The sequence below is a fragment of the Brienomyrus brachyistius genome, chromosome 3 (genome assembly GCF_023856365.1).
Source record: "Brienomyrus brachyistius isolate T26 chromosome 3, BBRACH_0.4, whole genome shotgun sequence".
Lineage (NCBI taxonomy): Eukaryota > Metazoa > Chordata > Actinopteri > Osteoglossiformes > Mormyridae > Brienomyrus > Brienomyrus brachyistius.
Window position 1 is genome coordinate 17,224,446 of NC_064535.1, and position 24,892 is coordinate 17,249,337.

Genomic DNA, 24,892 nt, shown 5'->3' on the forward strand with positions numbered 1-24,892 from the left:
CTGGGGCACACTGGGCATCCCTAATTACAGCATATACATTTTGTTGTGGTTCTGGATTAGTGGGATTCGGATTACCCCCGGGGACTTCCTGCCATAGTTTGTGGATAGGAGGGAGAAAAACAACATACACAGAATATCAACATTATTCAGCAACATGCGGAGACGGAGAACGCCGGCCGTGAGAGTCGGCTAACTAGGTTTATCATCGTGATAGCTGTTGTTTGCTACCGAAACGAACGGTGAGCTTAAAAGCGGGATATGAAATAGTAGTCTATTTAGTTAGAGCTGTGTCTCGGGGGTGGTGGTGAGGTGCGAGGGGGGAGGGGTGGTGGTTTTTTAAACATTAGCCTGGCTAGCTAGGCTAAGCAGCTAAGCTAGGCTAACTGGCAGAGCGAGCGCTGGCCACCAGCTGGGCTGGCTTCATTGTGCTCTACCGATTTTTTACATTTCATTTTCCAAATCTTTAGTTAAGTGTTTTTCCGCCAGCTTTGTAACCGTATCCGGTATAATTGGCGTTTGGTTTCCCTGAAACTCCCCGTGTCTGTCTGCCTTCTCCCATTTGACAGGTCCGCTTCACCAGGCGGCCGTCCGAGCAGCTCTTGCGGGGACAGCGATGGCGGAGGTGGATTGAAGCGAGGGGGCCCGAGGGGAATCCTCATCTGCAAGCGGAGCCTGGGGACAAGGGCAAGAAAACAAAAGCTAGGCGTAAGGAGAGGACTGGGGAAGTGGGAGAGCCTCGAGCCGGATCGTTACTGATAACTGGCTGGGATCCGCTTGCGACCAAGGAATGGATACTGTGTCTGCGATAACCCTATCGGCCTGCACTGAAGGCAACTGAGAAGGAAGATAAGCTTTTCTTTTTAACTTTTCCTCGTCTCATCTTTCTGATGCCCGCAATAAACGTCTGTCACTGTCCAAGTGGCATTGAAAAGTGCATGGACGGACACGTCGTGGTAATTTTTCTTTTTCTTTTAAACACAACGCCTCTGCCTGATACTACTCCCTGCTCGACGTTCCGCACTGTCTGACTGTGTGGGGTTTGTTTTGTCTTTAGTTTTTTTTAATGGTAGCTGTCATACGTATGTAGTCATTTTTAACACTTCACACCAACAAACATTGACGGGACATTTGTAATAATACTTCGTTTGGGTTTGATTATAGCTGTATTGGTAAAACCTCAAGAAATCCCACAAAGTGGACAAAGAGCACAGTCTCCGTCGCGACCGGCGTGAGGGCTGCAGACACTCGGCTCCAGTAACTCGGCTGTGCTTCCCTCGCCCCTCCCCCAGCTTCAGCGGAGTGTCCCTGCAGCCCTGCGGGCTCCGAGGTTGTGTGATCGGGGCGTTGGTAGAGGGGTGGGGATCCGCCGCTGAGTGTTTTGAAGGGAGGAGAAGCCCACGGATGTGATGGAACTGATGTTCGCTGAGTGGGAGGACGGAGAGCGGTTCTCTTTCGAGGACTCGGACCGCTTCGAGGAAGACTCGCTGTGCTCCTTCATCTCCGAGGCAGAAAGCCTGTGCCAGAATTGGAGAGGATGGAGGAAACAGTCTGCCGGACCCAATTCACCCACCGTAAAAATAAAAGGTGAGGTCTGCTATCACTGTTCCTGTGTTTGTGGCTGTTCATTCTATTATTTTTTCGGAATCGGCTTTGATGTTACAATTTGTCTTGAAACTTTGGTGTCTTGTTGATGTTTTTAAGGAAAGCAGATCACAGCTTTTTCCATTTATTCCATTTGCCATTATCTATTTTTGATATACAGCTTTACTCAAAGTTACACTGGAATAAAGTTCGTCCTGGGACTCGGAGCTCAATGCCTTCACGTTACAAGTGTTTGTTCGCCGAACAGTACACCGTCCTGAATCTCGACTCCGCCGGTATTCTCCCTGTCTCAGGCCCTGTCTTTTCAATTGTTTTGCCTATCTCATCCGTAGGACTTTTGCAACAGCCGCTAGTGCTTCCAAGCAAAACGATTTTAGGCTGTTTACCATACTAAAATGACACTGTTTAGGTTGTTTGGGCTCAACGTTTAAAGGCATAACCTAAATTGTTTCTAAGAAATCGTTTAGAGTGGAAACCTATAGCCACTGGTATAGATGATATAGATAGCATTTAGAAAATGCATGGTCGGTGGGTTCTTGGGTGTGTTCAATAAATCTTCCTGTTAGGGGTCATGGGAAATAACTGCATTTGTTCTAATAAACGAGAGAAGTCCAGGGTCTTCTCTGTATCAATCGCCTTTCCGAAGGTGGTACACTGGTAACTTGTAGAAAATGATGGTCCAAATTACTCCCCGTATTGCCGATTGTTGATAATCTACCCAAGTTTTGGTTGTTTGCAGGTGGAGTTGTAGGTAAAATCCCCATTCCACAGTCTGCTGTTAATTGTGCAGTCCCGGGCCCTTAGTCTCAATCTATGTAACGGCATGTCCCACTACCACCACCTCCCTGGCATGTATTTGGGGGAAACTGGGTAATACTAAATTCCCTGGAAAAGTGGCTGTGACCTTCAATGTCTGGGGGGCTTGCTATATATATATATATATATATATATATATATATATATATATATATATATATATATATATATATAATATAAATATAAAATAATTTTAGCCTTGGGTGTATCTTCTTTGGCCAATTTTAATCTACGATCAGCTTCCCTCAAGGAAGAGATAAGCATAATATTTTGTTTCTGGGTGTTTGGTTTGTGTGCAATTAGTGGAAAGCTGTCAGTTTTTATTCCAGCTTGTTGCCCTATGGGGTCAAATGGTGTGCATTAGGGCTATGGAAAAAAAAAATGTATATCATGAATTTTAAATTTTTTTTTTTTTGCTTGGAATTAAGATTATCTAATGACTTTTTGTTCAAATTTAAACATTTATTGCACTCATTAAACCGCAAAATGAAACAACAACGCAACATGATTGCGCCAAACTTATGAAAGATCCAGGACCAGCATATCAACTTCTGACAACAGAAAGGAAATGCTCAATTGGCAATTGAATTAGGGTAACCAAGGGCATTTTTCCACTGCACTAGGTATCGTACTTTGGTACTTCAAGGTGCTGCTTTTCCACTGATGTAAAAAGTGGTACCAGCACCGAATGACATTAACGCGAGCCAGGGTATTTTGTACTGAATTCGAAAAATGGTTATAGTATATTATGACTTGGCAATGTGCAGTATTAATACCAACATTGCATGTTATGGACAAAGAATTCTTACATTGCTAGTCAGCTAGATAAAAATAAGGCTTCTTATTTTCAATTCAGAACAGACATTATAGCGCAGGGGGTTAAATGCTTTTACTCTGTTTACACTTTCATAGGAAAAAAAACTTGGCAAACTTTGCCATTTAAATTATTCCTCTTATACATATACTTATCTCATATGTTTTTTTTTATTTTCTTTTAATCTGTTTAAAATTTTACCTCTGCTTTTGCATGAGCGCTGCATGCATTCTCCAAGACAATCATAATCATTTTCCTTGCCATTTAAGTCAAACGAAGACATGTTTGCAAGAAATTTATGAACCCCTTTTTTGTTTATACCCCAGTATTTTTTTTTTTTAACAAAATCACATTACTAGGAGAGCACGCTTTACGTGAGCTGTATTAACATATTTAACAAAATACTGTTTAATTTCTTGTCATGCCATCCGGATCTTTTTGTTTTTATAACCAAATCACATTTATAATTTTTTTTTTTTTTTACTTCATTTATCTTATTTTCCGTGTTCGCAACTGTTTATAAGGCAGCGTTTGTATTGTGTCTAAGTGGCAGGCTGTTTCCATAACCAGTCGACAAAGAAAGCATTTCAAATGTTTTAGTGAAACCTAAACTTGCTGCACTATAATGTTCGTACCGAATTGAAGGTAAGAAAAAGCCTGATCTTAATAGTTGACTGGCAAAGTAAGAACTGCATGTGAACAACGTCTGATGTTGGTATTAATATCGCACTTTGTCCAGCCCTATAATACACTACAGCGATTTTTCAAATTCAGTACAAAATACTCCACCTCGCATTGTGATGTCATTCAGTGCCGCTACCAGTTTTTATGCCAGTGGAAAACCAACACCTCGAAGTACCGTACTTACTTTTGGTGCTTCAATAAAGTAACATATGGTACCTGGTGCAGTGAAAAAGTGCCCATGCACAATTATGGGATGCTTAAGACTCTCTGGGGTAAAGCAGGAGTGCTTGTTTTGATCCAGCTGATGTAATACAAGGCAGAAGAACCGTTGTAATTTAGAAGTGTTTACATTTATTATTTTTTTTTTTACAATTAATTGTGCAGCTCTAGTATGCATACACACTGACTTTTGTTAGCTGGGAGTGTGGGGGTGGGTGGTTGCTTGCCCACAATCTGTCCTGGGTTGTTTTTTATGTGTTTATTTCACTGTAAGTTCAAGTACTACATGTTGTGAAATACACTGAAAAATTCAATTTATATGACCTGAATTACGTGATGTCTCACCTACTAAAGGAATAGGGTTTATTTATTTAACTGACAGTGGTTACTCAGAATGTGCCTGTTGATGGTAAAGAGGTGCCACAGAGGCTGCTTAGCTGAAATCTTCCAGCAGACATTGGACTGAAATGTTTGGACTGGTGATAGCAATTTCCAATATGCCAGCATCCCTCTGGTCTACAGACCATTTTTGAGCCTGGGGCTTAATTTATCGATATTGCATACGCACAAAAAGATGCCTTAAATGTGCATACGCAACTTATTACTCAAACTTTTTTCAAGCAAAAGTTTAAGGTGGAAAAATACATATATTTGCAGAAACTCAGTGGGGGGTGTAGGCAACGTTTTGGAAAAATTGGGAAAAGACGACACCTATAGTAAATCTGTGATCTGCAGGTAAACCTGTGAAATGACAGTGCATGCCAGCTATTCATATCATCAACCCATACTTTGATGGGGAAAAACAGTAAATCTAAAAATGTGAACTGTGGTTTATTGACTGTCCATTTATTCATGCAAAACAAACACTATGTATTTAATTTTCTATTCAAATACTATGTTTTTTCACCTCTTCCGATAAACTGGAAATATCTGTAGTTATCACTAGTTACACTAATTGTGAATTATGCATCAGACATTAACATGCATGGATCCTCTTGTATAAATAGCCTATAATCATGACAGTGTGATTTGGCATTATGGTGTTTTTGCTGGTGACCACAAATGTAAAGATTAGGAGGGAATGAGTTTTCATAGACCACCATGATGATGATTTTTCTTATTTGTTTACATTTTGCACTGTGTAATGTCTCCTCCCTTTATCTCTCTTGGATGTTTCTCTATGCTCTGGATGAACAGGCAAATGTAAAAACTACATTTGCAGTGATGCCCAGTTTTCCTAATGTCATCAGAGCTAGGGCTGCACGATATCACATCGTGATTAAACGGCGCATGTGCAATAATATCCAGGGCTTTAAAAAAAGGGATGAAACATTTGTTTGGACACTGGTTTTTTTAGATACTACCTGGATGTTCACTTATGCCCACAATTTGCTAAGCAGATTAGTAGCGTGCCTAAAATATTAATGAAAGGTAGGACTGCCCATTTCCACAAGCTTATATGGCTCATGCCCGATATTGACTAGGGCTTTAGATGACAGGCCAAACATTTGTGTAGATGCCAGCTTTTTGGTACTATACTTAACCCACAGTTTAGTAAGCAGATCCGTAAGTTATTAATCTGTATAAATTTGGCATATCCTTATGTTTATTAAATTCAGTTAGCGGTGCACGCCACATTCTATCGTTTTGGTATATCATGGAATCAATGAGCACTGAAGTGGCAGTTGTCGAAAGGGACAGCTCAGCAGCCATAACATCTTTTGAAAGAGGAGATATCATGGATAAATAAGGTATAAAAAAAAAAAGATGTCAGTTTTGTGGTGGTACTTTTTGCGGTTTAAAGCCTGGCACATTTATTAAACACATGGATGTGCCAAATCTATACCGATTATTAGTTTTTCAGGCATCTTATTAATCTGCTTATTAAATTGTGGGTTTAAGTAAACATCCATATAGTACCAAAATACTGGTGTCTACACAAATGTTTCGGCCATCGTTTGACGCTTTTTTACCACACCAAGTACCGTACTTTTTTGTCAAATTGAAATCGCGATTTGAAACAATGCGATTAGCAAATCGCAAAGGCTGTGATTTAGGTTATGCGTTGTACAGCTGCATTTAAAATTGTCCAGAGAATAGTTTTACAGATAAATTTTTTTTCTCCTCATGTGCCAGTCATGCTCACTGAACAGAAGGTGACTGCATATATTCCCACAAACAAACACATGAAACCCAAGGAAAACATTACATTCGTGGTGCGAAAAAAAATGTTGATTCCACTTCTGAGCTACAAGTGAATTACCTACCTATTCTAGTGTCAGAGATTTACAGATTATATTATTAGGGGTCTAAACATCATTAGCTGCAGTATCCCTATTGTGTTTTTCTTACTGGAATTGGTTTATTTTGAGTATTACTTTATTTAACTTAACACAGTCATAACTTTTGTCATAATTGTTTGTTTGTTCTCTGCTAAGGTAACCCTTGAATACATGGGACTTTCAGGGAACACTATTTTACTGAGGGTAAAAAGCTGTTGTGAATCGCAAAATGTCAATTAGGTATTCTTCTCAAATTATTCGGCCATAGCCTACGCAAGTTTCTGTTTTCATGGGTTTTTTTCCCCAGTGAAATTTATGCAGATTGATACATTCGGCCCCCCTCTTGTTGCCTCGCTCTGCTGCTTATTTATATCATCTATTAAGGAATTTTTGCTTTAAGTGGATTTTCCCATAAACCACCACTGTATGAACTCTCATCTTGGAGACCAACAGAACATGTGAAGGTATGAAGCTGATTTCTTTTCACTACCAAACCTGTGAATCGGGCAATTTTGCTTTGTAAGAGTTTGTACAAAATATATGGATAGGCAGTGTGTTGACATAGCTGTGAGCTTGAGGGATTGGCAGAGGTGTCCTACAGTTGCTGTAGAATGACAAACTAGAGGGCCACAGTTGTACTTAGCGGGTTTGTTGTGGGAAGTGAATCTCTTTCGGTGTGTAGCACCATTTCACATATGGAACCCATTAATGTATCAGGTAAAAGCAATATGGGATACATTTTAATTCCCACTCAGTTTTTTGTAATGGTAAAGTGTTGGGTCTCATATGAAAGGGGAGAAGTCCCCACCCTTGCCCTTCTTGAACACTGTAATCTGTTACGGTTTCGCAATCACCAGCACTGGACCCATGGCAGAAAGTTACCGTTAATGTTACTAGTTCACCAGGGAACAGATTAATGGGTAGATTTGACTGTTTTGCTCCCATTCCCATATGATTCCATAATGGTAAAATGGCGATATATACTGTAAGCAGGCTTCAGTGTGTGTGTGAATGGGGTATAAGGAACAAAGGAAGGAGATGTGTTGTTGCCTCCAACTAACTAAATTCCTGCTTTGTTTACCTACCTCATTTGTTTTTCTTTTCAAAAAGAGGACAGGGGGTGGGGGCAGAAATCGGGTGTCCTGGGCAAACCAAGGCTTTGGATTAGATGATTGTAGGCCTGCCATTAACGACTATAGATTATATCAATTAATCTATCAGCTATTTTACCAATTGGTCATTTAATTTTAAATGATTACAACTTCACTGTCATTGCAGGGTTTTAGATAAACTGCTTACCAAATAGTAGGTGTAAGTAAACGTCTATATAGTACTGAAAAGCTGGCGTATGGTCAAATGTTTTGTCTGTCATCTGAAGCCCTGGTGATTATTGTGCATGCGCAATATAATACCGATATGATATATCGCCCAGCCCTAACCTGTGTTTTCTCTAGTGCATAAGTGCATACACAAGTGCTACTATTGTATGTCATCGAAACTTTGCACAGTGTACAAACTACTTTTTTGTTTTGTGATAATTTAAACTACTCCCATAAATATGTGATACTGAAGGAACAAATTTGTTATAATGGATTGAACCATTTTAGAAATCAAAAAGGTAAAATAACTTTTAAGAAAAGATGTGTTGATTTAAAATATGATGTTGACACATTTTCAGTCGACTAATTGCTGTAGTTCTAATTTATGCCTGTCATCCGAAGCCCTGGTAATTTATACGTCTTATAATTGCTATGTGATATTGTGCTGCCCTAGGTTATACTCTGTTTAATTCCCCCCACCCCTGGCACAGCAACCCCCAGATTCAGCCCATTTTGCTTGCAGTATGGAGGTCTTCTCAAGATGGAAGAGGGTTCAGGTGGGCTGCTGTTGCGCTCTTGAGTGAATTGCTTCCACAGTGCCTCCTAGGATGTATGTGGGGTGTAAATAGCACTTGTCTTTTTACATTGCTGAAAGTTGTGCTGGATGATGGCATGTGGATTTAGCAATTGGTGTGTCTCCCTGTCTGTATGCCACAGATGGCCAGGTCATACCCCTCGTGGAGCTGTCGGCCAAGCAGGTGGCTTTCCACATCCCCTTTGAGGTGGTGGAGAAGGTGTACCCCCCTGTCCCTGAGCAGCTGCAGTTGCGCATCGCCTACTGGAGCTTCCCAGAGAATGAGGAGGACATCAGGTGAACAACTGGAGTGCAAGATGGTCACATGGCGCATCACATCCCCATGGGAAGCAGCTCCTGATTTTCTCTGTCTCTGCAGGCTGTATTCCTGTCTAGCTAATGGCAGTCCTGACGAGTTTCAGCGGGGGGAGCAGCTGTACAGAATGAGGGCTGTGAAGGACCCTCTCCAGATTGGTAAGGTACCCTCCCCATACCCTTGTTATATCCATGTTGCTCAGGTGCCCTGTGCAAATGCACACCTCACTTGTAACGTGGAGTTCTCCGCCTGGTCTCCCCTCATTCTTGGGAGTGCTCCTGTTTGTTTTGAGTTGGTGGGGACGTCTGCAGTCAGCAGATACCAAAGCGTCAACATGCCCTCCCACCACCACAACCATCACCACATACAGAATTTTTGCTCGTTAATCCGGAAGTACTTTTGTAAGGTCGGGTACTGATTTTGAACGTGAAGGCTTGGCTTGTAATCTCCATTCTAGTTCTGCTCAAAGGTATTCAATGCGGTTGAGGTTGGGACTCTGTGCAGGCCAATCAAGTTCTTCCACACAGCCATGTCTTTATGTACCTTGCTTTATGCACTGGGTCACAGTCATGATGGAACAGAAAAGGGTTTTCTCCAAACTGTTCCCACAATGTTGGAAGCATAGAATTTTCCAAAAAGTCTTAGTATGCTGAAGCATTGAAAGTTCCCATCACTGGAACTAAGAGACATAGCCAAATCCCTGTAAAACAACCGCATACCATGACCCCACCTCCACCAAACTTGTAGCTGGCACAATGCATTCAGATAGGTGATGTCCTCCTGGAATCTGCCAAACCCAGACTGCCAGATGGAGAAGCGTGATTCATCACTGAACATGTTTCCACTGCTCCAGGTTCTAGTGATGGCGTGCTTTTATGTGAAGCTTGCATACAACTGCTCAGCCATGGAAGGTCATTTTGCGAAGCTCCAGGCGCCCAGTTTTTGTGTTGTGGTTAATGCCAGAGGAAGTGTAGAAGTTTGCAGTTATTGAGTCAACAGTGCATTGGTGACTTTTACGCATTATGTGCCTCGACACTTGCCGACCCTGCTCTGTTACTTTACATGGTCTGCTACATCGTGCTGAGCTTATTCTGCTCTGAAGTGCTTCCACTTCACAATAATACTGCTACAGATGCACCGATCTGATATTCGGAATGATATTGGTACCAATCCGTAGCTATTAGATAGATCAGGTATTGGCCATATGTTGCCGATCCACATCCGATACTTTTTAGTTTTCAGCAGTCTTTAACAAAGATAGTTTCTATTTCTTGTTAAATCAATTTGTACCGATTTTAGATGTGTTTTTTGCGGCATTCAAGCTGCCACTCAGTTTTTTTTGCTGCTCAGTGGGTGTGTGCTCAGTGACTTCCTTCTGCTGTGTTGTCATGCACATACCCTTGCAGTAGGAGTAGCATAAGAACATCATATAAGAGGGTCGCGATCTGGAAACATTTAATGCTTAAAACAACAAATGCTAGCATAGCGATTTTCAAACTTTGTAAAAACAGTTTTGAGAGGTAGAAGTAGCATTTAGTGGAAAATCACACTACACAAAGCACACGCAATTGTGCTAGGTAACGCTAGTAATATGAAAACAGCAATGGATGATTTGGGAGTTGCTAGCTTAGACTGTTTTGTGCACTTGCTACAGCTTGTGATACACGAGGGGCTGCTACCACAATGAAGTGTAAGTGACGCTGTTGCCAGTGGGAGAGAAATTGTGGGGCATTTTAAGCATTCACCACTTGCATATATTGTCTTGGAAGATATTAACATTGAACTGGAAATGCTGGAAATACACTTAAAATAAGATGTACAAATGAGGTGGAACATTACGTTATGTATGTTTCTAGTAACCTAACTAAAGATTTTTTGGAATACATTTTTTTTGGAAAACCAATTTTTTTTGGCTTTACTAGTTAAAAAAAAAATAAAGTATAAATATTTATATATGATATACACTACTAGTCAAAAGTTTTAGAACACCCCCGTTTTTCCAGTTTTCCATTTAAATTCGAGCAGTTTAAGTCCAATGAATAGCTTAAAATGGTACAAAGGTAAGTGGTTAACTGCCAGAGGTAAAAAAAAAAATAAAAGATTACCCAAAACTGGGAAATAATGTACTTTTCAGAATTATACAAAAATTTCTGGAAACAAGAAATGGGTTAACAATTTAAAGATGTTCTACAGCAATGGAGGTTGATCCAGCCTTGAAAGTTGGTGCTACCAATCCCTATATGTCCCAATTAGCCCTGATTACTTACAACCCCCTCCGTCTGCATACAAGTAGTGCTGGAGCACACTGTGGTACCATACTTGCGTGGGCATTATTTGAACAGTATTTTACTGCAGAAAGTAGTGTTTTGCTATAAAAATAGCAAAAAAAGGTAATTAACGATGGAAGAGAGACAGACCATCATAATACTCAAAAGTTTAGGTCCAGGTGTCAGTGGGTACAGTCTCCATAACCATCAAAAGGCACTCAGAAATTGGGGGGAAATCTGAGAGGAAGCGGTCTGGCAGACCCAAAGCCACAACAGCATCAGAAGACAAGTTTCTGAGAGTCAACAGCATTAGTGATAGGCGGCTCACAGGACCACGGCTTATAGTCATAGTAAGCAAGTCTCAGTTTCAATTTTAAAGAGAAGACTTTGAGTTGAAGGTTTGACAGCAAGAGTTGCAGCAAGAAAGCCATTGCCAAGACGTCAGAATAAGAGGCTTCCCTGAGCCATGAAACACCGCCAATGGACTACTGATGACTGGAAGAAGGTGTTATGGACTGATGAATCAAAATTTGATTTGAGATCTTCGGTTCATCACGCAGGATTTTTGTATGCTGTGAAGTAGGTGAAAGGATGATTTTTCCGCGTGTGACATCAACGGTCAAACATGGAGGAGGAAGCCTGTTGGTCTGGGGCTATTTTGTGGAGGCCCCCTGAACCAAAATGGCAAATGCCATAGCATTCTGCAGCACCATGCAGTACACTCTGGTATGCACTTAGTTGGTCAGGGGTTCATCCTACAGCAAGATAATGACCCAAAACATAAGTCCAAGCTATGCCAGAACTACCTTAGGAAAAAAGAACAAGATAGTAAGCTTGAAAACATGGAGCGGCCTGCACAGTCTATAAACTTAAACCCCATCGAGCTGGTTTGGGATGAACTGAACAGAAGAGTGAAAGCAAAGCAACCTACAAGTGCCACCCATTTGTGGGAACTTCTGCAAAACAGTTGGGAAGAACTTTTTGAAGAATATTGATTTCCATTATCGAAAGTATGCCATGCTGTTATCTCTTACAAGGTGGCTACTTTGAGTCAAAAGTTTAGAAAACATTTTGGTTTATACTAGGAGTGGGACTTGGTTAAAAAAATTGTCTAATTAGAAGCTTTAATCAAAATTAATCACATTTTAATCACATGTCAATATTTGACACGAGAAATAACAAATTTAAGTTTGGTCGATGAATGAATCGATATACATAAGCTTAAACTTCAAAATCTTGTTTATTTTCCCATCAGTCTACTACACAGACCAATAGATGAGTGCAGAAAACACAGAGCAAACTGTTTTCAGAACACTGGAAATTTTGGCCGAAAATTCCAGAGTACTGAGTGACAGCTGTTCCCATTTATCAAACGTCGTATATGAAAAACCAAACACTCCCATTTCACTCAAAAACTCCCTCAAGTATCCCAGGCCAAAAATAAAGACCAACAGTTTGAGATAAAGTGCTATGTCAACCGTCTAAAATAGTATAATTACTTACCTTAAATACTTACCTGATAAGCTATTAAGTGGTTTGCGATCTGTGAAAAAGGTAATATAAACACTAAATAGGTAATCGCGCTAGCGCACCAATGGGATTTACAATGTTATATCAGCATCCCGCTAGTCGTTAGTTAATTTAACCGCTTCTAAGTGCAGAGTATTTAATGCGTATTGCTTGAGTTGTAATACATGTATTATCTGTTGAGTTTCACAGTGCCTCTTTTAGTAAACATCTCAAACTGCAAGATTTGCTTCCCGGATGTTTATTGGAGGAGCGTGTTAGCCATCTGTCAAGCTAAAAACTGCGCTAAAAAAATGTGTTTTTTTTTTTAAATTTGCTGTTTTCTCCGTAATTAATCAATCTAAATTAACGCATTAAAGTCCCAGCTCTAGTTAATACATAAATTCCATTTCTTTTTTTTAACTTCAATTGTTTATTTGTTCTATGCTTTTATTTCAGAGTACAATGAGACATTGAACTGCTTGAATTTCAGTATAAAAACTGGGAAAATAGGGGTGTTCTACAACTTTTGACCGATAGTGAATATTCATTATATTACATTATTAAAGTAAAAAGAGCCATAGTATTAGAATCTGCATTGGTTTCGGCAGTTGTTTATTGGAATCAGATTGGAACTGAAAAAATATAGATCGGCTCATTCCTAAATACTTCTTACACTTGACTATGGAATATCTAGCAGAGAAGAGATTTCACAAACTGACTTATTGCGAAGGTGGAATCCTGTGACAATACCACACACATTCACTGGCTCTTCAGAACGATTCGGAACCATTCTTTCACAAATGTTTGTAAACATGACTGCATGGATTGGTGCTTAATTCTATGCACCTGTGGCAATTGGTATGAATGAAACATTTGTATTTGATAAGTGAGAGGTGTGTCCAAATACTTTTGTTCATATAGTGAAGTTGTGTGTGCCTGCTATTGCTATGGGGCTTATGTCTGTACAATGTTACCCCTAGATTTACAGCTTTGGGGGGGGGGTGGCAGACGGACACTGACAGGATTTATGGTATTCATGTGTTTCTTTTAATAACAGCAGTCAATATAATAACTGAACTACACATCAGAACATTTCTTTTCACGATAATTCATCACCCAGGGAGCGTTTAAAAAAACGCAGATATTTGTTCAGTTTGAGGTCACAGTCCGATTTGTGCAGAAGGGCTGCTGTGCCTCTAACATGTTTGGGGGCAAGCCATGGGAAGCAAGAGCATCATGGGAGCTGTGGAGTGAAACCCAGTACAGTGCAGGTAGTGTGATGCCGTGCCCCAAAATACTGCTTTTTTTTTTTACACATGGTAGCCCTTTGCTGGTTAGGTCTAAAAGGTATCTGGCTGACCACCTTCTGGGTGGAGGGGGTATTAGGGTTAGGGGGAATAGAGCAGATGGGAGAGGATGCGCAGTGTGTTTCTAGTGAATGTGCTGGATATTGTGAGATGGAAAGGGATACTGCACCCAGCATCAGGGCTATGTAGAGACTTTTGGAGGGACTTTTTGAGGGGCACAGACAGAGGGGAGGTGAGGACTGACAGTGGTAAAAGTCGATGTGGTTTGATCTCCATATGGACCACACTGCCATTTCAAGGGATTATTATAGTTTCTTAGCTTGTCTGGTCCACTGTGATGCTGCAGTGCAGTGGTTTATAGATGCCCCTCTATACCCTGTGCCTATGCCTATTTGTGGTTTACCATGAGGATCTGGGCAACTGGCCAGCAAGTAAAAGCCTTCAACTCACCCCTTCCCCATCGCTGGAAAGATCCTCTCTGCATAAGAGTATAACTACAACTGTCTCATTTTCTGTCAGGGGGCATCCGGTGTGTATGAAGGCCTCCTTTGTGCTGCCACAGTGATGGTGCCCCCATCACACCGCTTGTCTGTTCACTATGGACCAGCAACAGTAGTGAAGCCAGTTTCTGCTTCCCCATGTCACCGTAATGTTGCTGAAGCCCTCTTTTTTTATTATTTTTTTTTTATTGCCCTCTCTTCCAGCCATGTTGACTTGTCGACTTCTTGTATCTCTAAATTTTATAATTTCACTGTTTCCCTACCATCTGTGCTGTCTCCCTGTGTTAGTCTAGCATTGCCCCCCCACCACCCCACATTGCTTAAATGCTGTGCCAGGTTCCCTGGCAGTGTCATGCTTGAACCTAAACACATTGTTTCACAGAGACTTAATTGGGGACAAGATAAAGAGAGGAAGCCAGTGGCCTTTGCAGTTTTGCGTATTTTTCAACCTTGCAACATTTTCTTGTGTTTTTCATTAGTCTGTTGCCTCTGTGTGGAGTACAATTTGTCTTCGCTCAGTACTAAGTTAGTGCCATGTAGTAGTTTAAATCTCTCTCCGTCTCCTGATCCGTTTCTGCATTGATTCACCTTATTATTCTCATTGAAAGTTATGTGTTATATGTACAGAAGTGTGGTTTCTGCATGAATCTGCGCAGTATCTCTAAAGGTCTTTAAAGGTCACGTGTGGGAAGCTTTGTTTTTGTGTTGACAGAAAAATGCCAACTTTGCAGGTGTTTCCCCTGCAACTTTTTCGCTTCTGCTTTGTTTGAAAAGTCCAGCCTTGTCTTACCACCACTCCTGTGGGTCTCTACTCTGCTATACTTGCTCATTTTCTTGATTGGTGGATCTCATTTGGCGCCCTTTGGGGTGGTGTGTCACTGTGTCTGGCTTGTGGCCTCTGAGAAGTTGTCCTGCCTCCCTTCTGCCTCCAGGTTTCCACCTTAGTGCCACCGTGGTGTCCCCGCAAGCTGGCCAGTCCAAGGGAGCCTACAACGTAGCCGTGATGTTTGACCGCTGCCGCATCACTTCCTGCAGTTGCACTTGTGGAGCCGGGGCCAAATGGTGTGCCCACGTGGTTGCGCTGTGCCTCTTCAGAATCCACAACGTGAGTGATGTCATGTGAGGCTGGCTGTTAACTGCTGATGTAAGGGGGGGTTTCTGATGATGCCGCTCTGACCCACTATAGGCCCTGTTCCCAAGGGGTACTGCTGATATAAATCCTTTCTCCACCTTGCCATCACCCAGCTGTGTGCAGTAAGGTCCAGCATAATCCCAGATAACCCACATAAGCAGGACTTGGCTCCAGTGCTGTGCACCAATAGGACCTGCCAGCCAGCTGAGACAGAGGGACAGGATTTCACTGGAGTGTGTCCAGTTGGCCCAATAACCCAGCCACCGGGGATGCACAAACCAGTATATTTCTTTGTGCTGGTCTCAAGCCTGGATAAATGGGGAGGATTATGTCAGGAAGGGCATCTAGTGTAAAACTTTTGCCAAATCAATATGCGGACAACAGTATGGATTTTCATACCAAATCAGTCGAAGCCCGCCTTAACAATGATCGCCTCCGCGCTGTTAGTCAGCAGGGTGCTGGTGGAAATTTGGCTACTGTTGGCCAAAGGAATAGAAGAAGAAGAGGGGGAAGGTATGTCCAGAGGCAGGAGGAGAGATGGAAGGATGGAAGTGAGGGTAGGAACTTTGAATGCTGGCAGCATGACTGGTAAAGGGAGAGAGCAATGATCGTGAGAAGGAAGGTCGATATGTTGTGTGTGCAAGAGCATAGATGGAAGGGGGAAAAGGTCAGGTATATTGGTGGTGGTTTCAAATTGTTTCATCATGGTGTGGTTCAGAGGAGAAATGGGGTAGGGGTTGTCCTGAAGGAAGAATATGTCAAGAGTGTTTTGGGCTTGAACAGAGTGATGAGTATGAAACTGGAAATTGAAGACATGATGCAAGTTGGGTGGGGGATGGATGAGAAGGAAAAATTCTGGAGTGCGTTTTTTGAAATGGTGGAGAGTCTACCCAAGGGAGTGGTGACTGGAGCGGACTTCAGTGAGTATATTGGTTAAAGGAACAGAGTTGATGAGATGATGGGTAGGTATGGTGTCAAGGATAGGAATGCAGAAGGTCAGATGGTAGCGAATTTTGCAAAAAGGATGGAAATGGCTGTGCTGAATACATACTTTAAGAAGAGGGAGGAGCACAGGGTGACATTTGAGTGTAAGAAGATGCACATAGGTGGATTATATCCTATGCAAGATGGTTAGTCTAAAGGAGAATGGAAACTGCAAAGTAGTGCTACAGGAGAGGGTAGCTAGGCAGCATAGGATGGTGGTCTGCAGTATGCCTTTGGAGATCAATAAGAGTAGGAGAGTCAGGGCAGAGCAAAGGATCAAGTGGTGGAGGTTGAAGATGAAGGACTCTAAGGTAGAATTCAGGGTGAAGTTAAGACAGGCACTGAGTAGCAGTGAAAATGTACCAGAATGCTGGGCAACTACTGCAGAAATTGTAAGGGAGACAGTTAGAAAGGTGCTTTGTGTGACATCTGGACAGAGGAAGGACGCCACGGAGACCTAGTGGTACAGGTAATACAGGAGAGTATACCGAAGAGGTTGGTGAAGAAGTGGGATAGCCAGAGAGATGAAGAAATTAGACAGGGATTGAAGGAGATGAGACATAAGGTGAAGAGAGAGGTGACAAAGGCTAAAGATAAGGCGTGTGGTGAGTTGTATGAGAGGTTGGACACTAAGGAGGGAGAAAAGGACCTGTACAGATTGGCTAGGCAGAGGAACCGAGCTGGGAAAGATGTGCAGTAAGTTAAGGTGATAAAGGATAATGATGGAAACATGCAGAGTGTGTTGAGCAGATGGAAGGAGTACGGAGTTGATGAATGGAGAGAGAGATAAGTCACAACATGAAGTACAGAGTAGTGGAAGCTAGGTTAAGAAGAGAAATGATGATTAATGAGCAGCAGTATGGTTTCATGCCAGGAATGAGCAATACAGATGCAGTGTTTGCTCTGAGGGTGTTGATGGAGAAGTATATAGAAGTATATTCTTTGTGAACTTGGAGAAAGCATATGACAGAGTACCTAGAGAGGAGTTCTGGTATTGTATAAGGAAGTCGGGATTGGCAAAGAAGTATCTAAGAGTGGTACAAGATATGTATGAGGGCAGTGTGACACCAGTGAGGTCTGTAGTAGGAGTGACAGATGTCTTAAAGGTGGAGGTGTTATTACATAAAGGGTCAGCTCTGAGCTGTTTCTTGTTCGCTATGGTGATTGGCTGGTTGACAGGCGAGATCAGACAGGAGTACCCATGTACTATGATGTTTGCAGATGACATTGTGATCTGTAATGAGAGTAGAAAGCTGGTGGAGGAGACCTTGGAGAGGTGGAGATATACTCTTGATAGGAGAGGAATGAAGGTCAGTGGGACTGAGACAATACATGTGTGTGACTGAAATGGAGAACAGGAAGGGTGAGGATGCAGGGACTAGAGTTTGAGAAGGTGTAGGAGTTTAAATACTTGGGATCAACAGTTCAGAGTAATGCAGCGTGTGGAATGGAGCTGACGAAGAGTACAGGTGGGGTGGAGTGGGTGGAGAAGATTGGCAGGAGTTACTTGTGAAAGACTGGTATCGGCAAGAGTGAAAGGGAAGGTATACAAGATGGTAACCCTTTTATCGCTTGACATCCAGTGGTCAATACTTCTCACTGTTGTTAGTTCATTGTTAGTAGTGTCATGACATTATTATTATTATTATTATTATTATTATTATTATTATCTGTGCTATCAGCATGGTTTGTTTTATTAAGAGCCGCAGGTATTGACAGGAAATTGATACCTGTCCAAGGGCACAATGACCAGTCATCCTTGTCCTCAGAGTTGCCCGCTTGCTTGGCCTCCTAGTCGTTGAACTAAGTCTCTAGTGTCATGTGCCCCTGATATGAGTGTGTGTGGGGATGGGGTATCTTGCTTCTGCCTTGTTGGGGGGGAGGGGCAGGGTCACACTATCTGACTGATGGTCCCCCCCCCACCCCACTCCCCCAGGCATCAGCAGTGTGTCTGCGAGCCCCTGTCTCTGAGTCTCTATCTCGGCTGCAGAGAGACCAGCTGCAGAAGTTTGCCCAGTACCTCATCAGCGAGCTTCCCCAGCAGGTAAGAGTGCCGCGGTGATACACAAACACGCATTTCTGCCTTCGGGTGCCTGTCTGTGAGCAGGCAGAGCTCTCGAACATGATTTCAGGGCTCGTTGACATGGTTATCCAGACCCTGGCTGCGCCCCTGGTGACTGGCCTCACTTTGTGTTGACGCTTTGTCACCATGGCACACTGGTGTCTTTGTGCCGCTGTTGTGCTGCGCGGTCACTTGTGAGACCCCATTCGTGTAGAGTTACTTGCTGTGCAAAGGTCAGTGTCCAGTGGCACAATGCACGTCATGAAGCAGGCCTGACTTGCGCTGGGGGCTGGCATGTGTCCCTCCTCCCTCGTGTGTGTATGTGTCCCTGCGTTTGAGACCTGGAGCTCTCCCATTGGAGGTTGGAGGTGCTGAGAGATGGAGCTCTGATGTCTGTCCGTTTCAGATCTTGCCCACTGCACAGCGCCTCCTGGATGAGCTTCTGTCTTCCCAGTCCACTGCCATCAACACAGTGTGTGGAGCACCAGGTGAGCCTGCTGACTGGGATTGCAGCCACACTATGTGCACATATGTGCCCCGCTCCCTTTAAAAATGCAGTAGTGTGATGTGTGTCCACCCACACCAGTGGCGTGCTGGCACTGTCTGTCCTGGTATTTGATTGGTGAGTCCCTGGTGTGCCCAGATCCCACTGCGGGCCCATCGGCCTCAGACCAGAGCACCTGGTACCTGGACGAGTCCACGCTCAGTGACAACATCAAGAAGACATTGCACAAGTTCTGCGGCCCGTCACCTGTGGTGTTCAGGTGGGCATCATGACTTTTTGTGGGCCTCACCCCAGTACTGGCCCTCTTACACGTTTGGCCGCGCCTGATCACTGTTTTTCCATGCCCAGTGATGTGAACTCCATGTACCTGTCCTCCACGGAGCCGCCTGCTGCCGCCGAGTGGGCCTGTCTCCTGAGGCCCCTGCGGGGACGTGAGCCCGAGGGCATCTGGAACCTTCTGTCCATAGTCAGGGAGATGTTCAAGAGGAGGGATAGCAACGCAGCCCCACTGCTAGAGATCCTGACAGAGCAGTGCCTGACGTACGAGCAGGTAGCACCTTCGCGGGGCTCACTGCCTGGTCCCCCAGACCTCAGCAGAGCTCCAGCTGCTTAGCGTCCGCCTGAAGTTCTAAATGCTCACCTCGATGCTGCATTAAGCCGTAATGGTTGATTCCACAAAATGGGTGCCATTTGCCTGTTTTAAATCTTCGACACTAAATTTAATTTTTTCCATCCTTTTCAACATAGAATCTAACAACACATACATTTAACTATTCAAAATGTGAACTGGTCAGTCTCAGGTAACTTTGTTTAATTTTTTCAAGGTTTTTAAGTAGAAATGGTTGCATTTTTCTGAATCCTGTTACCAAAACCTCAAGCAACAGTTTAAATATCATACATAACATATCAACTAGTTCTTTTTTTGTTACCCTCAATAAAGTGTGTATTTTAAAGAAATAATTGGGTACAAGTTCAAAAAATATATATTTGTGGTTAAAAAAATCACTATTTGCATGCAAGTTGTACTTTTGTCTCTGTAAGAGTAACAGGACTGAGTTTTATCATAACATTAACAAGTTCATGAACATTAGCCACGTCATCAAACCTGATAGAATGATAACATTGAGTATATTCAAGTAACTTGCCGAAGATTTCTTTTTAATGAAATAAGTGAATTAAATCTAAGAAATAATTTGGTTAATAGGACTGAGCCTTGAGTTTTACTGCGTCAGACAGACTTACGATATGATATCGTCAAAAATACAGAAAAGAAAGTGGAAGAACTTTTGGTTTTCCTGTGTTCCTCAGGCAATTGAGATGATACAAGTTCCAGTTAAACATGCCAGTTGTGGAATGTGTCGGATTTTTTAGGGACAAAATGTGTTAGGGTAGCAGAACTGAATGACAACCTGGAGATATGACTAAAACGTGTATTTTAACTAGCATATTATAGATTTACTATAAGGAAAATGTATTGAAAGCATAAATGGAAAATATTGTCGCACAACTAAGGCTGGGTGCCAAACTTAGGTATTTTTATGGTACTGACCAAAATGCTCCAATCCTATCAAGAATCAAAAAATTAATTTTCTTTTGGTGCCAAATTCCAGTACAGAAACGGTAAATCTTAGCATCCGTGAGCTAATAAACATGCAGTATACGAGTGTAAAGGTCTAAAGTCACTAGTGATTGGCTGTGTTGCATAACATTTTATGAGCACATCATATAGGTTGGAGGAAAAACATATGCCTAGAGACAAAGTTGCGAACGGGTTTGTGTGTGTGTGTGTTATCGTTTTTGTTTGTCGCTTGGTGTAAAAAATGCCTAAGAAATCAAAAGTGAGGCTCCACAGGGTTCCAGGCTGTGACCATTTAGTCACATTTTGCTACTAAAATTTCTAACTAGGCACACCAGTGTGACTTAAAAATACGCCCCTCATTTATGCGGATATGCCGCATCGTCATACATCACATAAAACACCTGGAACGTGAATTTGTGTGCATGTGTGTGTGAGCAAGATCATCGCAACTCGATCTGATTGCACGTCCTCAGAGGCACTTCTGTGGAGACGCTTAGAGTGATTACTTGCTGATTTCTTGATCACAAGCACCGGCGCTAACATGGATGGACAGAGTAGATGGTATTATTTTTGTACCTCACAAAAATTGGGTACCTTTTGCCCACATCTCCAGAAACGTGCCAGCTCACCGAGAAATCACTAAATTTTTTTTCCTGTGGAAAAATTAAAGATCGATCTACTGGCCAGATTTATTTATGAATTATCGTGTTGTGGTCATATAAATAAAATCAGGGCTCTGAAGTCTCACGCATTAACTGTGAGACACACGCATTTCAACCACTTCACACGTTAACAAAAGTAAGAAATAATGCCGTCCAAGGTGTCCCATTATATATAATTAATGGGTGAGGTGCAGTGATACGAAGTGGAGTTTTCTGCTGAGTTCATAGCTGTATCGAGTTAGTTATTAGCCACCTACCAGCCATTCAGAAAATAACATCTGTTGCATGTGATTCCGCTGCAAGCATGTTAGTGCATGGAGGCGAACACATACACAGAGCAGACAGGGTGGAAGTGGCAGAGCAAGAAATGAAGAATGCGGTAGGCAGGGATCTCAAGTGTCACTCATTGACCATGAAACACATGTCGTATCCCTAACAGATGTAATCACACTCCAGACTTTTGATGAAACTTGAGAGCTCTGGTAAAATATAAATAAAAGGCTGTGTCCTGTTATGATTGTGATTGATCCCCCCCAGTAACTAACCGATAACTAAAAAAAGGACGTGTTCAAATAAAAGATTAGTGCTGTAACGTTTAAGGATTTTTTTGTTGAAATTGATCTAAAAACATATTGGTATTGAAAAAAATATTGTTCAGGGACTGACATCGAAATCAGTGTCATTCTAGTACTGGTATAGAAAAATTTTGAACGATGCACACAGCCCCACACAGCGATGCAAAAAAAAAAAAAAAAAAAAAAGATGATTTCTGAAGATATTAATTTTCATGGTGAAGTGCACCATTGGTGAACAGAGACTGGTGACATAGTCTATTTCAGTGTTCTAGGGCGTTTTCATGAATGCTTTACATTATATATGTTAAATTTACAGCGTGGACATTGGGAGGAAACTTTCATAGTAACAAGTATTATGAAGCTATATTTCATGCACATTTATACATATAATGTCCTGGGGGAAGAAGTGGCACCAACTCGGTGCAGTGGCCCATATATCATTTGGCTTGAATTAAATCCTTTGTACTTGTACATCCTACAGAATGTTGTTGGGAATGTTTGTCTTCAGCAGAAATCTGTAATGGTCAAATGATTCAGACCAGACGTCAGCTCCACGGAGTATTGTGGGTTAGGTAGACAATTTGTACATTGAACAAGTATCCTATTGTATTGGAGCTGAGAAAGGAAATATGATTATTTTTATTGTAATAATTACAAGGATAAATGCATATCCTAAAGTTTAGTATATTGCCTCTGCAGCGTGTAATCTTGTTCTTTTTATCCATTCTGAGATGGCAGAAAAGCAGGAATATGTCGATCAACATGTCACGTTTTACTAAGGCTTGATGCACGCTGAAATAGATTTATGCCCTGATTTAGGGAATATTTGCATTAGTGGTTATCATCTAAGAAGAAGGTTAGGGAGGCTACAGCTTTATATTTATCAGTGAAGTTTTACTTGAGATTTCCTCCTGTATTCTCCTCTTACAAGGCCGTCATAGAGGTTTCCATCCTACAATTAAATTAATAAAATGTGTAGCCTATGCTGCCAAATGATTCTGTTCCATTGAACAAAAAAGTTAGTTTTCTCTCTTTCGAGAAAATAGTAGCTTATGTACACACACACACACACACACACATGGATGATTCCATGTGGAGTTTTAGTGATAGTGTGATAGCAACATTATTTATTATTATTATTATTATTATTATTATTATTATTATTAATAATAATACCTACAATATTTTCTACAAAAATAGTGAATGCTACTGTGGGTATAAAATATTTTTTTATAATTTTCATTATCAAACGATATATCCTGGTAAATTCTCATTACTGAAATGCATCCAGATCTAGATGTTTTTTTTAATTCCCTTGTATAAGTAAAAGAAAGTTATTCAAGGTCATGTACAAATGTGTACCTTTATGCTGGATAGGGATACTTTTGGTATTAACAAAAAATTATTATATTGAAAATTGTGATCATACTAAATTTTCCTCATCATCGCAATGCGACTTCATCTGCCCGTTTAAAAACTACACTGTTCCTTAAAATTAACAAGCAATCCCATGAGGCAGAAGATTAAAAATGGACGGAAGGTCAGTTGCCCTCACCTCTCTGTTTCTTAAATTTTTGTATAGGACATTGAATCTTCCACCTTTTAGACTCTCATTTATCATTACCAATATGGGGTGATTTAATCTTAAAAAGAATTTAATAAAATTAAAAACTATTTTTTTGTGAAGGAAAACACATTATAAGACTTCAAGACGTCGCAGGGGTAGAGGTCGTGTTGCGTTTTAGCATTTCGAGTTATTTTCCAACTTGGCTAAGAGCATCTCATAACAGTTACTCATGATTCTCATCACCATGTAATTTAAAGGCTCATCAGTAACAAGATGCTATGTTGCGGTAATGAGATGCTGTAATGTTCATAAATTAAGTCTTTTTAATTAATATTTTATTTACTTCTAGCAATTAATTTTTAGAAGGTAATATAATATTAACAGTTTAACTATGTAATTATTTGATATTAACTATGTGAATAGTGAGATGGTTAATGGCAATTGTGTCTGGCAGTTAATCAGAGGACTTATTCTAGGGCTTTTTTTTAATGTTGAATGTTTTTTTATGATAAATGTTTGATAGATTTTTTTTTCTTCCAATTTTTCCCCTCTGTTCAAAGCTCACTGCCAAGGATGCAGGCTGCATCAGGGTCAGGGAAGTCTCCTGCAGAAACTGGTGTGACTGCTTCACTCCAAAAGAATTTAGATTTTCATTTACGCATTATAGTGGCACAGAATATGAAGGTGGAGAAGCAGACAGAATAGCAATTGAAGTTTGGGCATGGGTGCTGGTGGACTATGATGGAGACATTTATCCAGGCACTGTTACACAGTACTGATGGCCAAATGAAGCTTCATGAAGCATTTGTTGGATTTTTTGCCCTCACCAGATGGTGCTCTTGGTTTGCTCTGGCCCAATGCTTTGAGCCCTTTTTTGAACAGAAATTACCAACTTGCCGGGTCAGAAAATACAGCAAATGGGTCACGAAGCTTCATTTGGCCATCACTATTACTAATGTGAATTAGTTACATTCTGTTTATCCTAATGGCCTATTCCATTAAGTGAAATGAAATCTTTCACATTACCACAACATAAAATCGCATCCTCTGCAGTGGACTTTTCATTACCGTAATGCATGAAAATAAAGATATTTTAATATTTTTATTTTTCCGAGAAATAAGTTTATATTCTCCATGTGTGTTCCACAAACTACTTGCAATAAAAAAATAATTTGAAAAATTGGGCTCTAAAATAACCTTTGCATATCAGTAATGAAATTTCAAATGTGATTAAAAATGCATAAAAAAACTACCTTTGATACATTGTACTATTATTCATTTAATACAGTCATTTGGGTAAATGTGAAAAAGTCAGCAAAAAAAGATTTTTTTTTTTCGGTCTGCTTTCTTTGTTGACCATATTGGTAATGAGCTTTATTCTGGATCGTGAAACTATGAAATAGGAAAAATTATTTTTTTTATTCCCATGTAACTTTTCTGGAATAATAAATAATCCACATTGTTTTAGTCACTGGAGTTAAAAAAAAAAAAATCTGTCATATTATGTTGGTTATATCTGATGTCACTTCAATACAGTTTGTGAGAATCATGCATATCATCCATGTCCTTTCTTAGGTTCCATTTCATTTAATCAGTTTTACTTGCCTGTTTGAGCAG

General features: G+C 41.1%; 1 protein-coding gene across 6 annotated transcripts in view; it reads left to right on the plus strand.

The window, feature by feature from the left end:
* The window catches only part of zswim8 (zinc finger, SWIM-type containing 8), a 49,078-nt gene that overhangs the window by 223 nt on the left and 23,963 nt on the right, over positions 1 to 24,892 (plus strand). For 2 of the 6 annotated variants that reach the window (XR_007396696.1, XM_049006613.1), the window contains exons 2-10: positions 567 to 1,584; positions 8,228 to 8,293; positions 8,454 to 8,607; positions 8,690 to 8,784; positions 15,142 to 15,314; positions 18,262 to 18,369; positions 18,794 to 18,875; positions 19,031 to 19,151; positions 19,241 to 19,442. Coding sequence is in view for 5 of the 6 variants with exons in the window: in XM_049006613.1 (XP_048862570.1) it covers positions 1,407 to 1,584; positions 8,228 to 8,293; positions 8,454 to 8,607; positions 8,690 to 8,784; positions 15,142 to 15,314; positions 18,262 to 18,369; positions 18,794 to 18,875; positions 19,031 to 19,151; positions 19,241 to 19,442 (1,179 nt within the window). In the remaining variant the exon portion in view is untranslated. Of the gene's footprint in view, positions 1 to 97; positions 240 to 566; positions 1,585 to 1,762; positions 1,878 to 8,227; positions 8,294 to 8,453; positions 8,608 to 8,689; positions 8,785 to 15,141; positions 15,315 to 18,261; positions 18,370 to 18,793; positions 18,876 to 19,030; positions 19,152 to 19,240; positions 19,443 to 24,892 lie in introns of those variants that run through there. The other 4 variants (XM_049006614.1, XM_049006616.1, XM_049006618.1 and 1 more) reach the window with 4 other exon arrangements.